The sequence below is a fragment of the Leucopleurus acutus genome, assembly GCF_964270905.1.
Source record: "Leucopleurus acutus genome assembly, chromosome: 6".
Taxonomy (NCBI): Eukaryota; Metazoa; Chordata; class Mammalia; order Artiodactyla; family Delphinidae; genus Leucopleurus; species Leucopleurus acutus.
Window position 1 is genome coordinate 110,672,588 of NC_139149.1, and position 19,860 is coordinate 110,692,447.

At 46.3% G+C, this 19,860-nt stretch overlaps 1 protein-coding gene across 1 annotated transcript; it reads right to left on the reverse strand.

The window, feature by feature from the left end:
• Window positions 1-5,038: 5,038 nt before the first annotated feature.
• Window positions 5,039-14,286, reverse strand: NCL (nucleolin). The gene is made up of 14 exons (XM_082841827.1): window positions 14,125-14,286; window positions 12,926-13,042; window positions 11,244-11,721; window positions 10,665-10,859; window positions 10,467-10,553; window positions 10,142-10,283; window positions 9,398-9,522; window positions 8,348-8,471; window positions 7,669-7,826; window positions 7,051-7,174; window positions 6,730-6,863; window positions 6,071-6,197; window positions 5,515-5,741; window positions 5,039-5,343 (listed from the first exon to the last, which is right to left on the reverse strand). Exons 1-14 carry the CDS (start codon window positions 14,140-14,142, stop codon window positions 5,264-5,266), a joined length of 2,136 nt encoding a protein of 711 aa, XP_082697953.1. The 5' UTR covers window positions 14,143-14,286; the 3' UTR covers window positions 5,039-5,263.
• Window positions 14,287-19,860: the final 5,574 nt, after the last annotated feature.

A 19,860-nucleotide genomic window follows, 5' to 3' on the forward strand; every position in this document is an offset into this window, starting at 1 on the left:
TACTATTGGTCTATCTTCTAGTTTACTGATATTTTCTCCTGCTGCTAAGCCTTTCTAGTGAATTTTTTAATATATTGTTTTCAGTTCTAGGATTTCCATTTGGTTCTCAGTCTCCATCTCTCTCCAGAAATTCCCCATTTCTTCATTTATCTTTTCCTGTAAATTCTTTAACATATTTACAACGATTAAAGTCCTTGCTTACAAATTTCAACATGAGTTGTTTGCTTTTTTCTCGATTTTGGACATTTTCATACTTCACTGCATGTATAGTTAGTTACCTTTTTGTTACTGGACATTATGTATGACATGTTGCAGTTTGGATTGTCACCGTCCCCTGAACACTGTTGGATTTTGTTCTAGTAGGCAATTAAATTCCCAACAGATTCCCCCACTGATTACGTGGGGGCTTTGTTTTAGGCTTTAGGTTTTGTTAGGGCTAGTCTATCTTAGTTTTGCATTTTGCCCTTAGTCCTAGGGTTTAATCCATGGGCCTGGAACGTGCTGTTACTTCTGAAGTATGATTCTTCTGAGTTTCAAAGAAAAGCTTAAGTGTTTATCAAACACCTCTAACTGGGCAGAACTTGAACTTCAAACTTCTCTCCAGCACCAGGTGTGTGCTGGAACCTGTAGCCGGCAATTTCACCTTTCCCTTGTTTTCCCCTGTGCTCGACACTCTTGCTCTGCTCATCAATTTAGGACTCGGCCAAGAATCTGAAGGCAACTTGTGTGCATATTTTATGGCTTTCTTCTCTGTCTCCCTCATCTTCAGGAAAGTTTCCAGACTCAAACTCCAACCTGACTTCTCAGTTTAGTAAGACTCCCTTTCTGCTTAAACTCTATGCCCAAAGGTTCATGCTAATTGGGGTGCAGGGTTGGGTACCCTTGAGGGGAAAGATGGTTAAACATGTATCTCCTCCCGTGTCCTTACCTTCTTTCAAGGATGGTTTCTGCTCCAGTTTCTATCTGGTATTGTTTGGTCTTCAACACCTTCAGAAGTTGATTCTTATATTTTGTCGAGTTTATAATTATCAACAGGAGGGTTAGTCTGTTACAAGCCACTCCATCATTACCAGAACCAAAATCCCTAACTGTATTTTAAATGTAAATACATCTTGTGGAGGGGGAGGTCCAAGAGGGAGGGGATATATGTATACATATAGCTGATTCACTTCACTGTACAATTGTAAAGCAACTACAAATTTAAAAAATGTAAATACATCTTACTTAATGTATTAGTGAACATATACACAATTCTATCACAAATGATGTACTTTAATATTTTAAAAACTTTTTTCTGGGCTTCCCTGGTGGCACAGTGGTTGAGAGTCCGCCTGCTGATGCAGGGGACGCGGGTTCGTACCCCAGTCCGGGAGGATCCCACGTGCCGCGGAGCGGCTGGGCCCGTGAGCCATGGCCGCTGAGCCTGCGCGTCTGGAGCCTGTGCTCCGCAGCGGGAGAGGCCAGGGCAGTGAGAGGCTCGCGTACCGCAAAAAAAAAAAAAAAAATTTTTTTCAATATACTTGATTTCCCTTATAATGCTTTAAAAAAAAAAGCATTTGAAAACATTATTCTGAAAAGGTTTCAAAAGCTTTGCCAGACTCCCAAAAGAACTCCCAACACAAAAATGTTAAGAACTTGAAAAATGTACGTTAAGAACTCCTGGCCTTAGAGTCCCTCCTGCTGCTGCCATAGGTTTCCTGCAGTTGAGGGAAGGAGTTTCTCCAGGATTCCTTCATTACCTACTATGTGTCAGGGACTGTCCTAGGCCCATGAGACAGAACAGTAAATAAAACCCAAGTCCCTCCACTCAGAGGTTGGCAGGAACACGAGTGTTCTTTTCACATTTCCATGTCGAAGGACCAGCAGTAAAGTCTTTCTCCTCCAATGACGGGGTTACCTGATGTGGAGGAACAGCCACTGGCTCACATATATTAATTGGATAAAATCCTGTTGGGAGGCTCTACTCCCAGGTTTATTTGTTCTCATCCCTCTTCATCCTACTGTCACAGAGCCTCCACCCTTTTCCTAACCATGGGAGAAAAGGACGTTGCAGGTGGGCAGGAGGAATGTCAGGTGCTGCAGGGAAGCCATAAACTAGGGGAGGACCAACCACTGGATTTGCAGCCTTTGGTCACTGGCACCCTTAACGAACTCAGTGCTGGGGTGGGGACAGAAGCCACACTACTGGAGGCAAAGTGGGAGGCAGGAGTGTGGTCCTTCTCGAAGTCTGGCAATAAAGGCTAGAGGGAACGGCTAGGCAGGGAGGTAGGCTCAGGAGACAAGCTCTCTTGGGATGAGAAAAGCTTTGGCACTTTTTACATTTTTTTTTTTTTTTTTTTTTTTTTGCGGTGTGCGGGCCTCTCACTTGTCGCGGCCTCTCCCACTGCGGAGCACAGGCTCCGGACGCACAGGCCCAGCGGTCATGGCTCACGGGTCCAGCCGCTTCGCGGCATGTGGGATCCTCCCGGACCGGGGCACGAACCCATGTCCCCTGCATCGGCAGGCGGACTCTCAACCACTGTGCCACCAGGGAAGTAGCTTTGGCACTTTTTAAGGCTGAGGTCAGACAAAGATTGGGTTACAATGAAGTAATTAGTGGGCCAAGTATGGGTAAATGGGACAACTCTGAGATAAGAGCACAGGACAAGCATTCAACAAACTGTAGTTCTTGTACCCAACTACAAAAAGTGGAATCCACTTTTCTGGCGGAGATTCCACACCATCTCTGTGTGCTGAGTGCACTTCCTGCAGATTCCCAGACCCTATCACTACATAGATTGAGTTTGGAGTTGAAGACCCATTGGCCTGAGACAATCTTCGGCTTCCTTCTCGACGCCTGTCAGGTGCCCACATCCTTGTGGATGTGCTGCCACCTGCTGGAAGGATGGTGGAAGTGGCGACAACCATTTGCCGTAGGGAGCTGCTTTCCTAAAATGGCTGCAAAACCCTCACCCAACCCAAACCAGAAACCAGAGGAAGCAGGCAGGCCTAGGATTAAGTCTGCAGGACTCCCTCCGTGCAAGTCCTAGAGCTCTTCTGCCATCGTAAAGGGCAACCACCCTCCATCCTCATCTTCCTTTCACTGGAAGTCGGCATAATACCCCTGGCTGGAATGACTAGTAAGACACAGGGCTGGACTGTTTCCTTCACTTGAAAGAAAAACAGCAGTTAGGAAGAAAGAATCCTATTTTTCTGCTCGTGTCTTGCCCCACAGCCGGTTACAGAGAGGCTGAGGTAAACGCCTGGCACACTACCAGCACCATTGACTGCCAGTGGGTTAGCAAGGTGGGTTCAGACTTATCTCAATGCAGGGCCTACCCTAGGAGCCAAGAACTCCTCCAACTGGGCTGCTAGCAGGGTCAGGTTCAGCCCCCCCTGCCAAAGAGAACCCCCCCCCCATCACCACAGGGTCTTAAAAGTGAATACAAGTATGAATAAGCACTGGCTCTGCCAAGCTGGCAAATGCTAATTCACATTCCTAGATGGCCGAAAAGTGCACTATGCTTTCAGGTTTAAACCCGGAAGACAGCTGCGGGGTAATGGAGAAGGCCCTGCAGACCCAAAGACCAATCTCACAGGCCCCTTCTTCAAATTCCAGTTTGGGACAGACTGAGCTGCTATGAATGACTTAACTTTTCACATGCTCAGCTAAAACTCTACTCAGCGTTGCTTTAAGACGTAACATACTTTAACTCAGGAGTAGCCCTAATGGGCTCCAACTAATTAAACTTTTAATTCTAGAAAAATATAGGCTACCAAGGGTTCATTATTTTGCTTTTAATTTTTATCAGAGTATAGTTGCTTTACAATGTTGTGTTAGTTTCTACTGTACAGCAACGTGAATCAGCTATACGTATACATATATCCCCCTTCTTGTGGATTTCCTTCCCATTTAGGTCACCACAGAGCACCGAGTAGAGTTCCCTGAGCTGTAGGCTCTCCAATGGCTCATTTTAGCTTTTAGGTTTGCCTGACCAGAGGATGTCCCTCTGCTGGCTTGATTTTTCTTCCCAGCAGCACCTAAACTTCCAATCTTCCACCCCTTCAAACCAGGTTATTTGTCCTGGTCTGCGCCTTTAGTACTTACAACGGACTTGACTTGGTTGAGTGGTGCGTGATATGCACAAGGTTTAGATTCCCTCATCCTGCCAGCAAACTCATAACCAGGCCAAAACTAAGCTAATTCAAATCCTTTAGTTTGCCCTCTAGTCTACCAGTACCGGATTTTTCAGTTGGCATTTTCATTCTGTACCATCTTGCGCACCATTTTTCAACTAAATACATCATGTTAATCGCTTGACCTAGGCCTCTCATGTGACCTTTTACTAGAAGTGGGGGGTGGGCAAGGGAATGCTTAACAAGCCAGAATGTCCACGTTCTCATCATAGCGCAAAACCAAAGGCCTTTCTTGTTGGTTTAACCTGAGGGTGCTGGGGGAATTACAAAAGATACCAGGTCCATCGGCTAGACCGGTAGCTTCCTCTCCAGCCTCACAGTGCCAAAGCCTCCGTTTTGGCCCACGCACCCAGCAGGAAGTACACTCATCAGTCGTCGCTCTCGCACCCACCTAAACAAGGCCGGACTAAAGTGCTCCTGGCCCTCTTTCCAAAGCACTTTTTCAGGACACCTGACCCCTCAGGCCTGTTTCTAAGTGGGCTAAGGCCACAGTGGACTTCCAATGAGCCTTTCACGTGACATACACAGGGCTGCAAAAACTTATGGCTGGGATACTTGAAACCAAAGCATAAGCATTTTCACAGGGGGTGAGATCCGGAGTGGCAGAACTGATTTGCCATGCTCCACTCTCAGTGTATTCCAGGAGAAACACTCTAGGACAGGAAGTACAAGTCTGGCACCAGAGTTTAGGACTTTTAATTTGTCCCAAAGTTGCTAAAGCAAAAATCATGATAAAACATTCTGCTTTCCTTTATAACCCACCAACGCAAAAAAACAAAAACAAAACCAAAAAACTCCGTAGGAAAAAAATGGTTTTGTACATGGGAGGAAACAATATAAATTCAAAACTTACAGATAAGGGTTAGCTCTATCACTCATCTCTTTAAAAAGTTTATACGAATATCCAGTCAACACCAACAGGGTTATCTCCCTTGAAATGTTATCTATACGGATTTCCAAGTAGACCACAGGGCTGTATACTGTCTTGGAATGTCCTCAGAAGGCTCTGTCATTGAGCAGGTAACAGAGTAAAAACCTCAGAGTCCTTTCTTTCAAATGGAAGAGGGGAAGACAGGGATAGAAGAAACTATTCGAACTTCGTCTTCTTTCCTTGTGGCTTGTGGTCTCCTCCTCCTCCTCCTCTGCCTCCTCGGAAGCCTCCTCGCCCTGCAGGAAGGCAAGCCGTCACTGAAGAGTGGCTGCAAAGCTGCCAGCCATGCCCTCCCCAGCAGGATGAGTGGGGACTGGTGCAGGAACCAGGGCCTGCAGGCTCAGGTCCAGGAGTGCACTGCCACGGCTACCTGGCACACACAGCTGGGTGGCCACCGCGCCCCTTACCTCCAAAGCCTCCCCGGCCTCGGCCTCCAAATCCACCTCGGCCGCCACCTCGGCCTCCTCCTCGGCCACCGAAGCCACCTCGGCCTCCTCCTCGGCCACCGAAGCCACCTTCACCCTTAGGCTTGGCCCAGTCCAAAGTAACTTTGTTTCCATCGATTTCACCATCTTCCATGGCCTCCTTGGCAGCTTTGGCCTCTTCCTCGCTGTTGAAGTCTACAAAACCAAACCTAAAAACACCAAACGAAATCGCCCATTATAAAGCCAACATGTGGAACAAATGTCAAGTTACTCCCACATATTGGATGGTGACGCTTAGCTGGGGCAAGACCCAGATGAGGGCAGTTCCCTATGGAAAGCTGAAACAGAATGTCCCACAAAACAGCTGAATATACCTCTGTGAAGACAGAAGGCAACAATGCTAGCTCTGTGAATTGTCTCTTCTTCTCGTGCGAATCCTAAACTGTCACCGATCGACAGAAAGGAGCTCAATGAGAAGACGTCTTAGGTGGGAACTCTCCACCTGGTGGACGCCACACGTTCCCTGCATCTTACTTACCCCTTAGAGGATCCAGTCTCCCGGTCAGTGACTATCCTTGCACGAACAGAGCCGTCAAACGACTCCTTTAATGTCTCTTCTGTAGTATCCTCAGACAGACCTTTGACAAACAGAGTTTTGGATGGCTCTGGGAAAGGAAAAATAAAAATTGTACTTTTTATTAAAGTCACAATTTATGACAGCATGCTGGACTTGCATGTTGCAGTCTAGTATCTGACTACTGGCTAAGAATGCTCATCTTAGCAAAAGGTAGTAGCATTTCACCTCGAGTGTCTGGATAAAAGCAACTTGGTCAACTAACGTTTAAAGCGAAGGGCTTAGACCAAATGCCATGTCAAGTTTACACTGATCACCAGAGGAGTTGAGAATCTTTTATGGAAAACAGGAGAAGCAGCGACCCAAGCAAGTGAAAGTAGTTCTAAACCAGGCAGCTACAAACACCATACAAGACAGTAAACCCCTGGCAAATGTGCTGCTCAGTGTTGACTTCGCTGGATCAGAACTTGACTATCTAGAGGACTTTTCTTGAGATTTCATCAGTTATTTCTCAGATAATCAGTCATCATATCCAGTATCATTTACTCAGCAGCAACAGAAACAAACGTTCTAGATCTGAGGACGCAACCACAAACAACATCCTGTTAATGAAGTTAACTTACGGCTTCTTGCATTAGGTTGTCCCCTGGGTCCTTGCAACTCCAGCCTGATGGCTCTGCCCTCAATTTCCCTTTTATTACATGAATTTAAAGCTTCTTTAGCATCTTCAAATGATGCAAATTCTATAAATGCATACCTGAGGATAAAGAGTCAACATTTAGAGTAAGTTACCAAGCACACGGCTCCTCTGATGCCACCAAGCCTTTTTCTTCAAACACTTCAATGGTGCAGCTTCTACTAATGGCCAGAAGAACATGATTTTACCTCCACAAGATACTCTTAAAAGCCTGTAACTGACAACATAAAGATACTAATTATTTTACCCTTTAGATTTGCCACTTTGGTTCTGGGGCACTTTGATAAACGTTGCCTTCTCAAATACTTCCTGAAGAGTTTCTTCCGTTGCACTATAGGAGAGGTTGCTTAAAACCAGGGTTTTTGATTCACCTACAAATAAAGAGATGTCAAATTAAGACTGAAGCAGTAGTTCCCAACGTCAGTCACGGCTATACATTGTTCTTAAAGAATCTCTGTGCTTGGGAGAGTTAACACACCAATGTTGATACAAGTGGAACCCTACCTGGTACTCAACATATCACGTAGCTACTATGTACTGTTACATGCTGCTTCCTTCCACTCCTACTGTTCAGATGTAAGCTGACTACAGCCCTGTGTCTTCCCAGCATATTCTAATTTTTAAATGCACAAGATCTAAGTCCTTTACAGTATAAAACATGCAAAGGAAGCTAGATTTATCTGTGTTCTAGTACAAAAATTTCATATAACCCTCATTCAAGACACTCAATTACAAATACAGGTATAACTTGCTGATCTACATCTCCATCCAATTTATCAGTCAACTTTATAAAGGATAAAGATGCAAAGGATTTCTTTTCCCTCCATCAATTCCAGAACCCTGTAGGAAGCCTATAAATTCTTACCAGTCCAAGTGCTATTCTTTCCACCTCTATGGTCTTGACCTTGACCTTTCTCTCCGGTATAGTACAGGGAAATGGATCGCCCATCTATCTCTGTTCCCTGCTTTTCTTCCAAGGTTTTCTCTGCATCAGCTTCTGTCTTAAATTCAATATAAGCAATCCTACAAAAGGAAAAAACATTAAGAACTCACTTGATTTTTAAAACCATATTAATTCTCTAACACAGATGTTTTTAATCTCAGCAATATGCCCATATTTCAGATGAGTACAATAAAAATGTCCTTTGTTTTATAGTAATTGAAATGTTCCAAGGTTTGTGCCATCTTCCACTTTTCAATTTAAACTTTCCTCCCACTACAGAAAGTTTGCCAAACACTTCTAGAAAATTTGTTCACATTAAGTCCACCTCACTACAATAATCACAATTATTTCCAAAACATTTACTGTAAGCTAGGCACATGTATAGTATTTTATACATCAGCTCATCTTACGATAAAATCACTATTTTATCACTTAATTTAAAGTACATTATCCCCACTGTACAGATGGGTGACTGACATAGGTTACAGAATAATTAATTTGCCCAAAATCACAAACACAGGAAAATTAAATCAACATTTCTTTTATAAATTAGTAAAGTTCATTAATTTTAATGAAACACTGCAGTAGACACAAAACATACCCTTTACTCTTTCCATCCTTGCTGACTAATCTGATCTCCACAGCATCTTCGAACACTTCTTTTAATTCTTCCTGAGTAACTTTATAAGGAAGATTTTTAGCCAAAAGTGTTCTCGCATCTCGTTCTAGATTAAAAAACACAAAAATGAACTGGATGGCTTAAAAGACGATTCTTCCCCCAAAGATCACCAAAGACTGACCAATGTAAAAGTTCTGTTTAAGAAATAATTTTGAGGGACTTCCCTGGCCGTCCAGTGGTTAAGACTCTGCGTTCCCAACGTAGGGGGCACGGGTTGGATCCCTGGTCAGGGAACTAAGATCCTGTGTGCCACACAGCACAGCCAAAAAAATAAAATAAAAAGGTTAAAAATTAAAAAAAAGAGTTTCTACAAGTAGGAGGCACTCTGCTATTATGGAGATATAGCAGTGACAAAACAAACTGCTGTCACAGCTGACAACAAACTATGCACTGAATATTTAAAATACAGCTAAATATTATGTTGTATATAGAAGAGATGTTCAGTATTTTTCAATTAAAAATATCATTAAAAATCAAGAAAGTGTACGGAATTCCCTGGCGGTCCAGTGGTTGGGACTCAGAGCTCCCACTGCAGGGGGGCACGCTTCGATCCCTGGTCGCAGAACTAGCATCCTGCAAGCTGCACGGCATGGCCCAAAAAATTTTTTTTACTTAAAAAAATTAAAAAGATCATAAACACACACTTAAAATGTGACAAGTGCATACAGAGAAGGGTAAAAGATGCAAAAGGAGTAGTTAGGGATCTGCTCTAGGTCCAGTGAGGAAAGGACTCCATTTTTTTTTTTTTAGGACTCTATTAATTTAGGTACATCTAACCAATTATTTTTTGATTAAGTCTAGCAAGCAGTGCCAGGCACTGTTGAAAACATTTAACATTCTAATTCATTTAATCCTCACAACATTATGAGGAAGCCAAAGGAAAAAAAGTTAAACTACTTACCCTGGTTTGTCTACATTAGATTAGATACATAGTCATTAACAAGTATCATCATTACCTAAAGCTTTACATACCTTTCTTACTGTCTTTTCCCTTTGGTTTTTCTAGTTTAATTTCATTGCCAAAGACTTTTAAACCAGTGAGTTCCAAGGCTTTTTCCAGGTCTTCAGCAGATTCAAAATCCACATAGCCAAACTTCCTTTAAGGCGAAGAGGACAAAAAAAATTACAGGTGGGGGGAAAAAACAAAAAAACCCACCAAACAAGAGCCACGTTAACACATATTCTGGGCAAGCAGCAACACTAATATGACGGTGCAAACAAGGATTAAAAAGCACCTATACAATTAATAAAACTGAGTCAGGCTCTTTTAAGCTGAGGCTACAGGCAGGATCTAAGTACCAAGACCTGATGCAAGTTCACCTCTGAGATCTTCATTAGTTACACTGCGCCTTAACAACTGATAGCAGATGACCAAAAAAACGTGTTTAAGCACTAAGATAGGAAAATCCTGTCTGACTAAAAGCATTCACTATTATGGCTTCTCAGGTCTAACAGCTACTTCTAAAATAAGCATCAAATCTCATTATTAGAAACTAGGCTGTGCTGTATCAAAAATTAAGGAAAATTATGGGAATTTCAATTTGGGGGCTTTACAGTTTTATAGTCCAATGATTTAATTCATTAATGTCTAATCTTTGACGACTTTAACATACTCACATTAAGGATAATGGGCTAAGGTTCTAAAAGGGGAAGGAAAAAGCATTAGCAGACCCACGAGTATCGTGCAGAACTACAGCATAGCTCCCCCACACTTACCTAGACACACCAATTCTGACATCAACAACTGCAAGATCATTTTTCGCAAAAAGGTCACTGATACCCGTTTTCAATTCAGGAGCAGATTTACTGAAGTTCAGGTTTCCAACAAAGAGATTGAAAGATGTAGTTGGTTCTGTGGCTGTACAAAAAATTTACTCAAATTAGTCTATTTTCCAGTATATTTGACTATTAGTCAAATTATTTCTGTACATAGCACATCAGCACATTGCAATATAACATCAGGTTTCAGTATTAAGTCCCTTTGTTGTTCATCACTTGTGCTATTAGGTGTTATTTCCCACCTCCCAATTCTCTAAGTTACCTTCCACTTTCTGTTTCTTGGCTTCGGGAGCTGCTTTTTGTTTGGCCATTTCCTTCTTTCGCTTTCCAGGTGCTTCTTTGACAAGTTCTGGTCAAGATATCAAACAATCTATGTCATCCACAAGTAGCCACACATCCTCAAGCATCTCCTTTAAACAAAGCTCATGCCAATGCACTTCAGAACCTGTAACTCGATTACCTTCCTCCTCCTCGTCCTCCTCGTCCTCGTCCTCCTCGTCCTCCTCCTCCTCCTCGTCCTCATCCTCCTCCTCGTCCTCCTCGTCATCTTCCTCATCTTCATCTTCAGCAGTGCTCTTTGCCTTCACAGGAGCAGCTTTTGCTGGACCTTTCTTTCCTTTGGCTGCTGCAGTCTCCATAGCTTCTTCTTCTGAGTCTGAAAGAGAAGCCACCTCGTCAAAAACTCAGAATTATCCCAGTTCTATTCCTAGTCCTAGGAAAAGCCAAAGGAAAATGAATGTAATCTTGTCCATGCCACTGTGCTTAGTTGTTATGGCAAGAATTAACAAATCACTTGGAAGCAAAATTCTACATTGTGAAAAATACAGGATGAGCTATTTGAAGCATGTTACTCAGGAGCAGGCAATCATTCACAGGCACCACAGGTACCACTAGTGCACCACAAGCAGCCCAGAGAAACCCTGGGATGATGCTTGTCTAACCCACCCCAGGTCGTCAGGAGCACAGCATTACCACCCACGCCTCGCCCCTAATGTATCTTGCAAACAGGAGCCCAAGGACTCCCAACACAATGCCTTACCATCCTCATCATCCTCGTCATCCTCATCGTCGTCTTCACCGTCATCCTCGTCATCCTCATCCTCGTCATCCGAGGCAGGAGCAGCAGTTGCTTTCATCACCGCAGGCTCGAATTCATCCTCATCCTCCTCTTCATCCTCCTCCTCCTCCTCTTCACTGTCATCTTCATCTTCCTCATCACTGTCTTCCTTCTTGGCATTCTTGCCGTTCTTTGCTCCCTTGGCTGGAGCGGCTGCTCCCTTCTTACCAGGGGTTGCTACCAATGCTTTGCCCGGTGTGGCTCCCTTTTTGCCAGGTGTTGCTACTGCTTTGGCAGGTGTAACTGTCTTCTTGGCTGGCGTAGCGGCTGTCTTTTTGCCAGGGGTGACAACTGCTTTCTTTGCCGGTGTGGCAACTGCAACCTTTTTTGTTGGGGAAACCATCATCTTCTTTGCTGGAGTTGTGGTAGCCTTTTTGCCTTTTTTCTGAGGAATAACAACCTTAAGAATAAATAAAAACCAACATAGGCCTGTTTCCAAACTCAAGAGAGCCTTGGTCCCATAAATGAATGCTAAATTCTAGCACTGCCTCTAGATGAAGACCACATGCACTAGATGTTAGCAAGTTAAACTACAGGGTCAAGTAACATGTCCTTCTGTACGCTTCAAGTCACAGTTCGGCAGCACACCCTAACACGGACTCTGAAATAGACTGGATGCCACTGCGTGGGCTTAGGCAAAGTTTTAAAACTTAATTTTAAGCCTCAATAGTTTCCCCATCTGAAAATAACTCAACTTTATACGTTGCTTTAAGGATTGAGTTGACATATGTAATTAAAAGCCTTACACATAGAAAGGACTACCTGCTAAGTGTTATTAAATTATTTGGGGCTCTCACAGTGGGTGGAGGAATAAAGTTCACTGAATGCTCATTCTTAGGACCAAAGAGAAAATGAACATCCAATAGTCAAGCTGTACAGTCAATCGTTGCAAAATTAATACAAAGAGTGAACACATTGGCTTGATTAAAAAACTGTCGTTTTATCTACATTTAAGTCACACTCAAAACCACATTTTGTTAACTATTGGTTTTATCAGGTTATGTGTGTCAAAATAAAATATTAAATTCTAAATAAGAAACATGAGCAAATACAGCAATTAGGTGTCTTTGCAGCTAGCCAACAGTAGCTGGGAGTGCTAATTAAGTGCTAACACAATGGGAGGTGGCAACCCTCAATCCACACATTTTAACAGTGTTTAGTATTACCAAGCCCATATAGGATAACAAAGACCAATTAATCCTACTTAGAGACTAGAAGAATCTGTTAAGGCTAACCTCAGACCTAAATATAATGCTCAAAGCTGCCACTCGCAGGACAGTTAACTGTCCAGGCTGTTTCTCCAGCTGGTATGTGGGGCTAATGTGTTCAAAGTGGAAAACTAATAATATATTACTGCATTATATCACACCAAGCCCTGCAGAGGGCACATGAAAACTCCACACCTTTCCTCTCAAGTTCATTAGTCTTATGGTATCTTGACAGGTCAATAAAAACTCTGTGAAACGCTGGACCATTACAACAGGTCATATATGAATGAATATAATCCTATTTTTTGCCAGTATTTTCAGACATCCAATACCACGTGCTTTTAACTCTCCATTTTGTAGTTTAACACAATTCTGCGTTAAACTATATACAATTACCTCTTCTCCACTGCTATCATCCTCTTCATCTTCTGACATTTCCTCATCTTCACTATCTTCTTCTACCTCCTTTGGGGGAGGAGCCATTTTCTTGGGGTCACCTTGATTTTTACCGGCCTAAAACAGACGCATTACACATTACACCTCCCACATTTCAGGCCATTCTTCAGAGTAAAACTGCAATCATCTCCCTCAGAACCCGCTCTTCATACTGTTAAGTATAATTAACGTAAAAACTATTCTTCATACCAATGGTAACACAGGTGAATTCTCAACTTCCCACATATTTCCTGTCAAGTTCTTCAAAATCCAACCTTAGGATAAAAACGCAACTTCAAGAAAACGGCCTCTTCTTGCTGCGTCCTTTAAGCACACCCATTTTAAAAACTATACATCCAGCCAGAATCGAACCTTGCATCGCGGCACAATTTTTCAATAGCGCCTACAATCGGACCACTGTAACAGCTAACAATCCATGGCCCTTCACCTGGGGAAAACCACCTTAAAAAAGCCTTTGGGGTAAGTTGTGGCACCTAATCCCACCACCCTTGTCTGAATTTAAATTAAGGCAGTCTTAAAAAAAAAACAAATCCACGTCTTAACCTTTAGTCTTCCATTAAGTTTTCCTTTCCCAGGTTATCAACCCCGCCCCTTTCATCCCCGGCAGGGCCACGTGGGGGTAAGTCGCAGGCCACCATGTGCGCGCAGCCCTGCGCAAAAAGCACGCGGCAGGGCCTCCTTCCGGAGCCCACCTGCCGCCCGCCCGGAGCTGAGACCCCGTGGGCCGCCGCTCTCCGCCCCAGGACCCGGGGCCCTCAGCAGGCACCAGGACCCACGCGGCGCGGCCCACGTGGCGGGCCGCGAGCCGGGGCACATGCGTCAGGAGGCGGGGCTCCGCTCGGGCCCGTCGCAGGAGTTTGGCCTCATCCGTCCGGGGCCCAGCGCCCCCTTCCCGCGCTCAGCCCCCAAGTCCCTCCCCGCCGCATCGACCATCCGCCGCACCTGCCGAAGCTCTTCACGTCGCTACCACACAGCCAAAAGCCGCGAGACCTCCCAGCTAATCGCGCGAGACTTCCCGCACTATGGCGCCCTCGAAGGCGCCCGGGGTGGTGCGCAGGCCCTCCTCCTGGCGGCGCCGCGCGCGCGCTCCTCGGAAAACAGGCCTTGACGTCCGTGCTCGCGCGGGCAAGGCCTCTTACCTTTGCAAGCTTTACCATGATAGCGGCTTAGGACTGCGGAGTGTGTGGCGAGCGAGTGGCGCAGATGAGCCCAGAAGAAGCGAAGCAACGTCGATGGCGGCCGCTGATCGCAGAGCTCGTACGCTTGGCTGCCAGCTAGAGCTCGAGACTGAGGCGAAAGACTGAGCCTGCCCAGTAATCGCCTCTGGAAAGGCGACGACGGCGCCCTCGTGACTCCGCCGCGACCAACCAGAGTTCGCGTCCCTCCCATAAGCCAATCGCGAGCCTCTACCTGAGAACGGCGCGGGGCGGGGCACGGGCAGGAGTGGGCGGGCAGAGGAGGCCAGAGAAGGGGGGAGGGGATTCGTGGCGGCGGCCTAGGGGCGGGACTCGCTTTGTGCAAGGCCAGCGCTGATTGGGCCGTGAGCGCGCGGTTCCCGGAGTGCCTATCCACGGCCCGCGCTCGCGGCGCCTGCGCCGTGGGACGGACATTTTTGGCGCCGCGTGTTCCCTAATTCCCGGGCGGTGGGGAGCGGTGGTGGTTTTCGGCTCCCCAGTGTGTCTGGGTCTTGTCGACTGTGGAGGTCTTGAGTTTCCTGGGAGGCTTCACGCGCGACCCCGGCCCGCACTCCACGCAGAGCTTCCTGGAGGGAGGAAAGATAAGAGTTTGCCTAGTTTCCTAATTAGCCCGAGACCGTCGGGAATTCAGGGTCCACTGCGTTGAGGGACCACCTTCGTCCCGCCCGCTAACGAACCGGGAGCCAGAAAGTCCCCCTGTCTGCTGGTGACTCCCCCCGGCCCACGTGCCTGACGCTGCCTTCTGAGAGCCGCTGATATAGACAGTTGCGTATGTTTGTGAGGTTTACTGTGAGCCGCGCACAAACATAATATTTAATCTCAAGAAACCTCATGCACTAGGTAATTTTACCAGTGGGAAACACCCTGGTGGTCACTGGATGTTAAAACTGCGGGATGGGGAGAAGAACTTGGTCAGGCCAACCACAGTGCAGGGCCTTTGGCCACTCAAAAGTTCCCTCTTTGTTATTTGGGACTAAAGCAGCTATTTTAAAATGGTGGCTGCTAAATCAGTGTCACCAGATGGTCTAGGAGTCAATCAAAAGAGTCAAAGAAAAGTTCCCTTGTTGGCGGAAGCACAGAAAGTTGCCCTTGCGTTGTGTTTTGCCAATTATTCAGATGGGTCATTGTGGCAAAACTTAATTGGTGTCAAACTTAACCTAGAGCACTTTCTTCAGTTTTGAGCCTGCCCAGGTAGGATGGTTACATCCTGGGCACCTGGTGCCTGGTACAAAACCAAGATACCTTCAGCTGTGATGATATTTCCCTAACTGAACTAATGTTCAGAATCACCTCTGGAGTTTCTAATTAAAGAGGTGTGGCATTGGGCCCAGGATTTTTTTGTTGTTTTTTTTTTTTTTTTTTTTTTTTTTGCGGTACGCGGGCCTTTCACTGTTGTGGCCTCTCCCGTTGCAGAGCACAGCCTCCAGACGCGCAGGCTCAGCGGCCATGGCTCACGGGCCCAGCCGCTCTGCGGCATGGGGGATCTTCCCGGACCGGGGCACGAACCCGTGTCCGCTGCATCGGCAGGCGGACTCTCAACCACTGTGCCACCAGGGAAGCCCCAGGATTTTGTATTTTAACAAGGGCTGGGGGGGATTCTGTGAGCAATCAAGTTATTTTGCAACTCTTCCTAGGAGGCTCCTGTGACTGAGTGAATAGGAAACTCACAGCTACCCACTGGGGCTCTCTGATCAGGAAGGAAGCTGGGGCCAGTTCTCTGGTCTGCACCCTGCTTTCTGATGATCTGTGGAGAGCACCCTGAGGAGGTTCTCATTTTAAACTCTGGGATGGGGACCAAGGGGACACTTACTGGGTGATGGGGGACGGAAAGAACAGCATAAGCCAAGGCATGCTGGAGTAAGACCCCCGTGTTTGCAAGCAGTTTGGCACAGAGCAAGCTTGGGGCACTCATGGGAAGAGGCTGGAGAGAGCAGTGCATGATCAAGTGACGGGGATGAGTTATAGAAATACTGGCGTGGCTGGCTTGTCATTCAGATCTCAGTTTACATCACCTCTTGAGAGGCCTTTCCCCAACCCTCCAATGAAAAGTGCCGCCCAGAGGCTCCCTACCACATCACCCTAACCGAGTCCTCTGCAGGTGCTTACCACTACCTGGCATTTTTCTTGTCTGTTTACTGTCTGTTTGCTCCTTCCCCAGCCACGAGAACGCAGACTTTGTTCTTTGCTATATTCCTGGCGCCTCAAGCATTGCCTGACATAAGTAGTGGTGAAAATTATTTGTTGAATGAATGAAGTATTTAGGTAAAAGGAGCAGTGGAGAAAGCCAGTATAGCTTAGTGTTCAAGTGCCTTGCTTTGGAGCCAGCCTGGGACAGAAAAACAGTAATAGCTAATATACAATACTTACGAAGTTCCAAGCACTATTCCAGTTCTTTATACATAATATATATATAAATTCATTTACTCTTAGAAAAAAATTATCACTATTTTACAGAAACTGGGGCATAGATAAGTTAACTTGTCTAGGGTCACATAGCTAGGAACTAGGATTTAAATTGAGACCCTGCTCTGTCATCCCAGTTTCTTTATAAAATGCGTATAATAATAGTACCTGACATTTGGGTTGCTATGAGTATTAAGTGAGATGTGTAATAAGCCCTCAGTATTAGCTATTGTTATTATTGACAGACTTCGTGACTTGAATAGAGAGGGAGAACAGATCATTTATTTCCATTATCTGTTGAGTGTGTATATGTATGTGGAGTGATACCAGCAGGGCTGCAGGTCTGGGGGGAAGCTCCTGAGTTCAATGTTGGACATGATGCATGCATAAGAAATACCCATCGCTTTAGGCCAGGTGTCCCCAACCCGCAGGGGACCGATACCGGTCTGCGGCCTGTTGGGAACTGGGCCGCACAGCAGGAGGTGAGCGGTGGGTGAGTGAGCGAAGCTTCATCTGCCGCTCCCCGTCGCTCCCATCACCTCCTGAACCATCCTCTCTCCCCACCGCATCCCCCCGTCCGTGGAAAAACTGCCTTCCACAGCCAGTCCCTGGTGCCAAAAAGGTTGGGGACTGCTGCTTTAGGCAGCTGGCTCTATGGAGGTGGTCACACAGCTGCAGACACAGATGGCATGAGGGACCAGCCTAGCATAGCAGCCAGAGTGAGGAGAGGAGAAGGCTGGGCAGACCCAGACCCAGTGGTGGAAAACATCTAGGGTGGGAGAAGGCCCAGAGGCAGAAGCCAAGCTAGAAAAGGGGAGTTTTGGAAGCCAAGGGAAGAAAGGGTTTCAAGAAAAAAGGAAGAAAGAACAGTATCCAATGCCACAAAAAAGTCAAATAAGGTGAGGCCTGAGAGGGTCTACTGGATTTGGTATTAAAAGATGTTGGAGATTTTGGCAAGTGTGATGGGGAAGAAGCCACACTGCTGCAGATGGAAAAGTGGCAGTGCTAAGTGTAGGGCCCCTGGAGGAAGCACTCCTGGGAGAGGGAGTGGTCGCAGCTCAAGCTTCCCCATAGCTTATAGCCTATGGGGAAGGACCCAGTAGAGGGAAAGTTGGAAGCTTAGAAAAGAAACAAGAGGACAAGATTGAGTGAGGATTCCCAAATGAAGGGGCTACCCCTTGGTCCACACCAATTTGAGACTAAAGGTAAGCGTACCTGTGTAACTAACACAGAAGAGTAAGCCAGAATGTAGGCTCGGGGGTGGGGGTGGGGGGCGGAGCTTACTGCCAGGACGGCTTAGTGCCTCTTAAGTGCCCAGACAGTGCCTGGTGCATAAAAGATGCTTAGGAAATGTCCATTCAATGAATGGAGTATGGTGTGACAATTACGATAATTCCTGTCTGCTGGTGTCCTCTTTTGGAAGAATAGGGCCCCCCGTGGCCTCAACTCCCTTCTGTACATACCCCCACCTCCTGCCCCTCTGCTTGGGGTACCCTCTCTGGTTTTGGTTCCACCTCCCGGGGACGACTGTCCCCTGACAGCGCCCAAATCAGGGTCTCTGCAGAGCCTCTTTCCTCCTGGGCTCCAGGCAGCTCCCTTTGGTGTCCTATAGATCTTCAAATTCCAAGCATCACAAACTGAATTCAGCTGCTTCCTCCGCTCTGAACCGCCGTCTTTCATACCTTCTTAAACGAGACACAGCAACTGGCCCTCCCAGTCCAGGGCCGGACACAGTCTTAGACCCGACCGTCCCCCTCAGCCCCCAAGGCAGGGGCTTCCCACAGCCTGGCCCTTGGGAGTCTTTGGAATCGCTCCCCTACTCTTCCCACAGCTTCCTTCTTACTTCGAGCTTCGTCATCCTGCCTAGATTAAGGCAGCAATTCTGAACTGGCCTCCCTGACACCAGTCTTGCTCCCCATCTTAATTTGCGTGTAGCCACATCAGGTTTTTTTTGTTTTATTGGCTGTGCCACGCAGCTTGCAGGATCTTAGTTCCCCGACCAGGGATTGAACCCACACCCTCGGCAATGAAAGCGTGGAGTCCTAACCACTGGACTGCCAGGGAATTCCTGCCACATCAGTTTTTTAAATCTACAGATACAAACACATTCTAATAAATAAAAGATTTCAATGACTTCTCCTACCCGGCACGGTGAACCCCCAGTGCCGCAGCCCACCAATGAAAGCCCACTTCCTGCTGCAGAGAAGGGGACTAAGGTGAGGCGAGCGAGGCATTTGTCTCAGGAACAAGATCTAAGGGGCACCAGAAACTGAGTGATCAAGATAAGTAGTATTTCAGTGCAGTATTTTTTCATTAACGAGAAAAATACACAATGAACACAAAATCGAATTTTAAAAACCCTCAGGATGAAAATTACTGATATTTCTTTGGCCTCAGCCTCCACTATGGCTTACACAACACTATTACTGATCCTGTGTTCATTTAAAACTTGATATTTTGTTCATCATGAATTTCCTTATACTACTTTTGGAAAGACTGACATTCTTAAAATATTCAGTTTTCTCTCCCGGAATATGTGTTTCATGTTTTGCATTAAAACATTGTATTGATTACTGAGTTTTTGGCCTTCAACTTTGTATCCAAGGCAACTGCCTCACTTGTCTCACCCTAGTCCTGGTTCTGTGCCCAGCTGTGACCTCCAGGCTTCAGGCAACTGAACCACTGGCCTTCCCCTAATGGGCCCTCTGGCCTCTGTCCCACCTGCACCCTCTCCTGTGCTCCTTCCCCTGACTGAGACAACCTCCCCCCACCCCTGGCCTCCTGGTTGACCTTCTGACTCAGCCACCTCTTCCTGGAGACCCCCGTTATCTGCAGACTGGGTTGGAAACTCATTTCTACTTGTAAAGCACCAGCTGTCACAGTGCCTTTGGGTGAGTATGCTTCCATGTCTGTTTTCCTACTCTGCAGTGAGTTTCTTGAGGTCCTGTGGGATTTGTACTTTTAACCCTGGGCTCTGCACAGTGTCAGCGAACAGGTGGTGCTCAATAAATGCTGATTCAGGGACTACCCTGGTGGTCCAGTAGTTAAGAATACGCCTTCCAATGCAGGGGACACGGGTTCGATCTCTGGTCAGGGAACAAAGATCCCATATGCCACGGGGCAACTAAGCCCGCACACCCTCAACTAATGAGCACTCGGGCCACAACTAGAGAGCCCACACGCCACAACGACAGAACCCACGTGCCACAACTAGAGAAAAGCCTGCATGCCACAGCAGAGGATCCTGCATGCCACAACTAAGACCCGGTGCAGACA

What these genes read in the sequence shown, in the direction of transcription:
- NCL (XM_082841827.1), bottom strand. An exon ending in AAAGAATAGCACTTGGACTG is followed by an intron (nt 7,175 to 7,668) that starts GTAAGAATTTAT and finishes CTTTATTTGTAG; the next exon opens with GTGAATCAAAAACCCTGGTT. An exon ending in CAAAGTGGCAAATCTAAAGG is followed by an intron (nt 6,864 to 7,050) that starts GTAAAATAATTA and finishes CTTTATCCTCAG; the next exon opens with GTATGCATTTATAGAATTTG.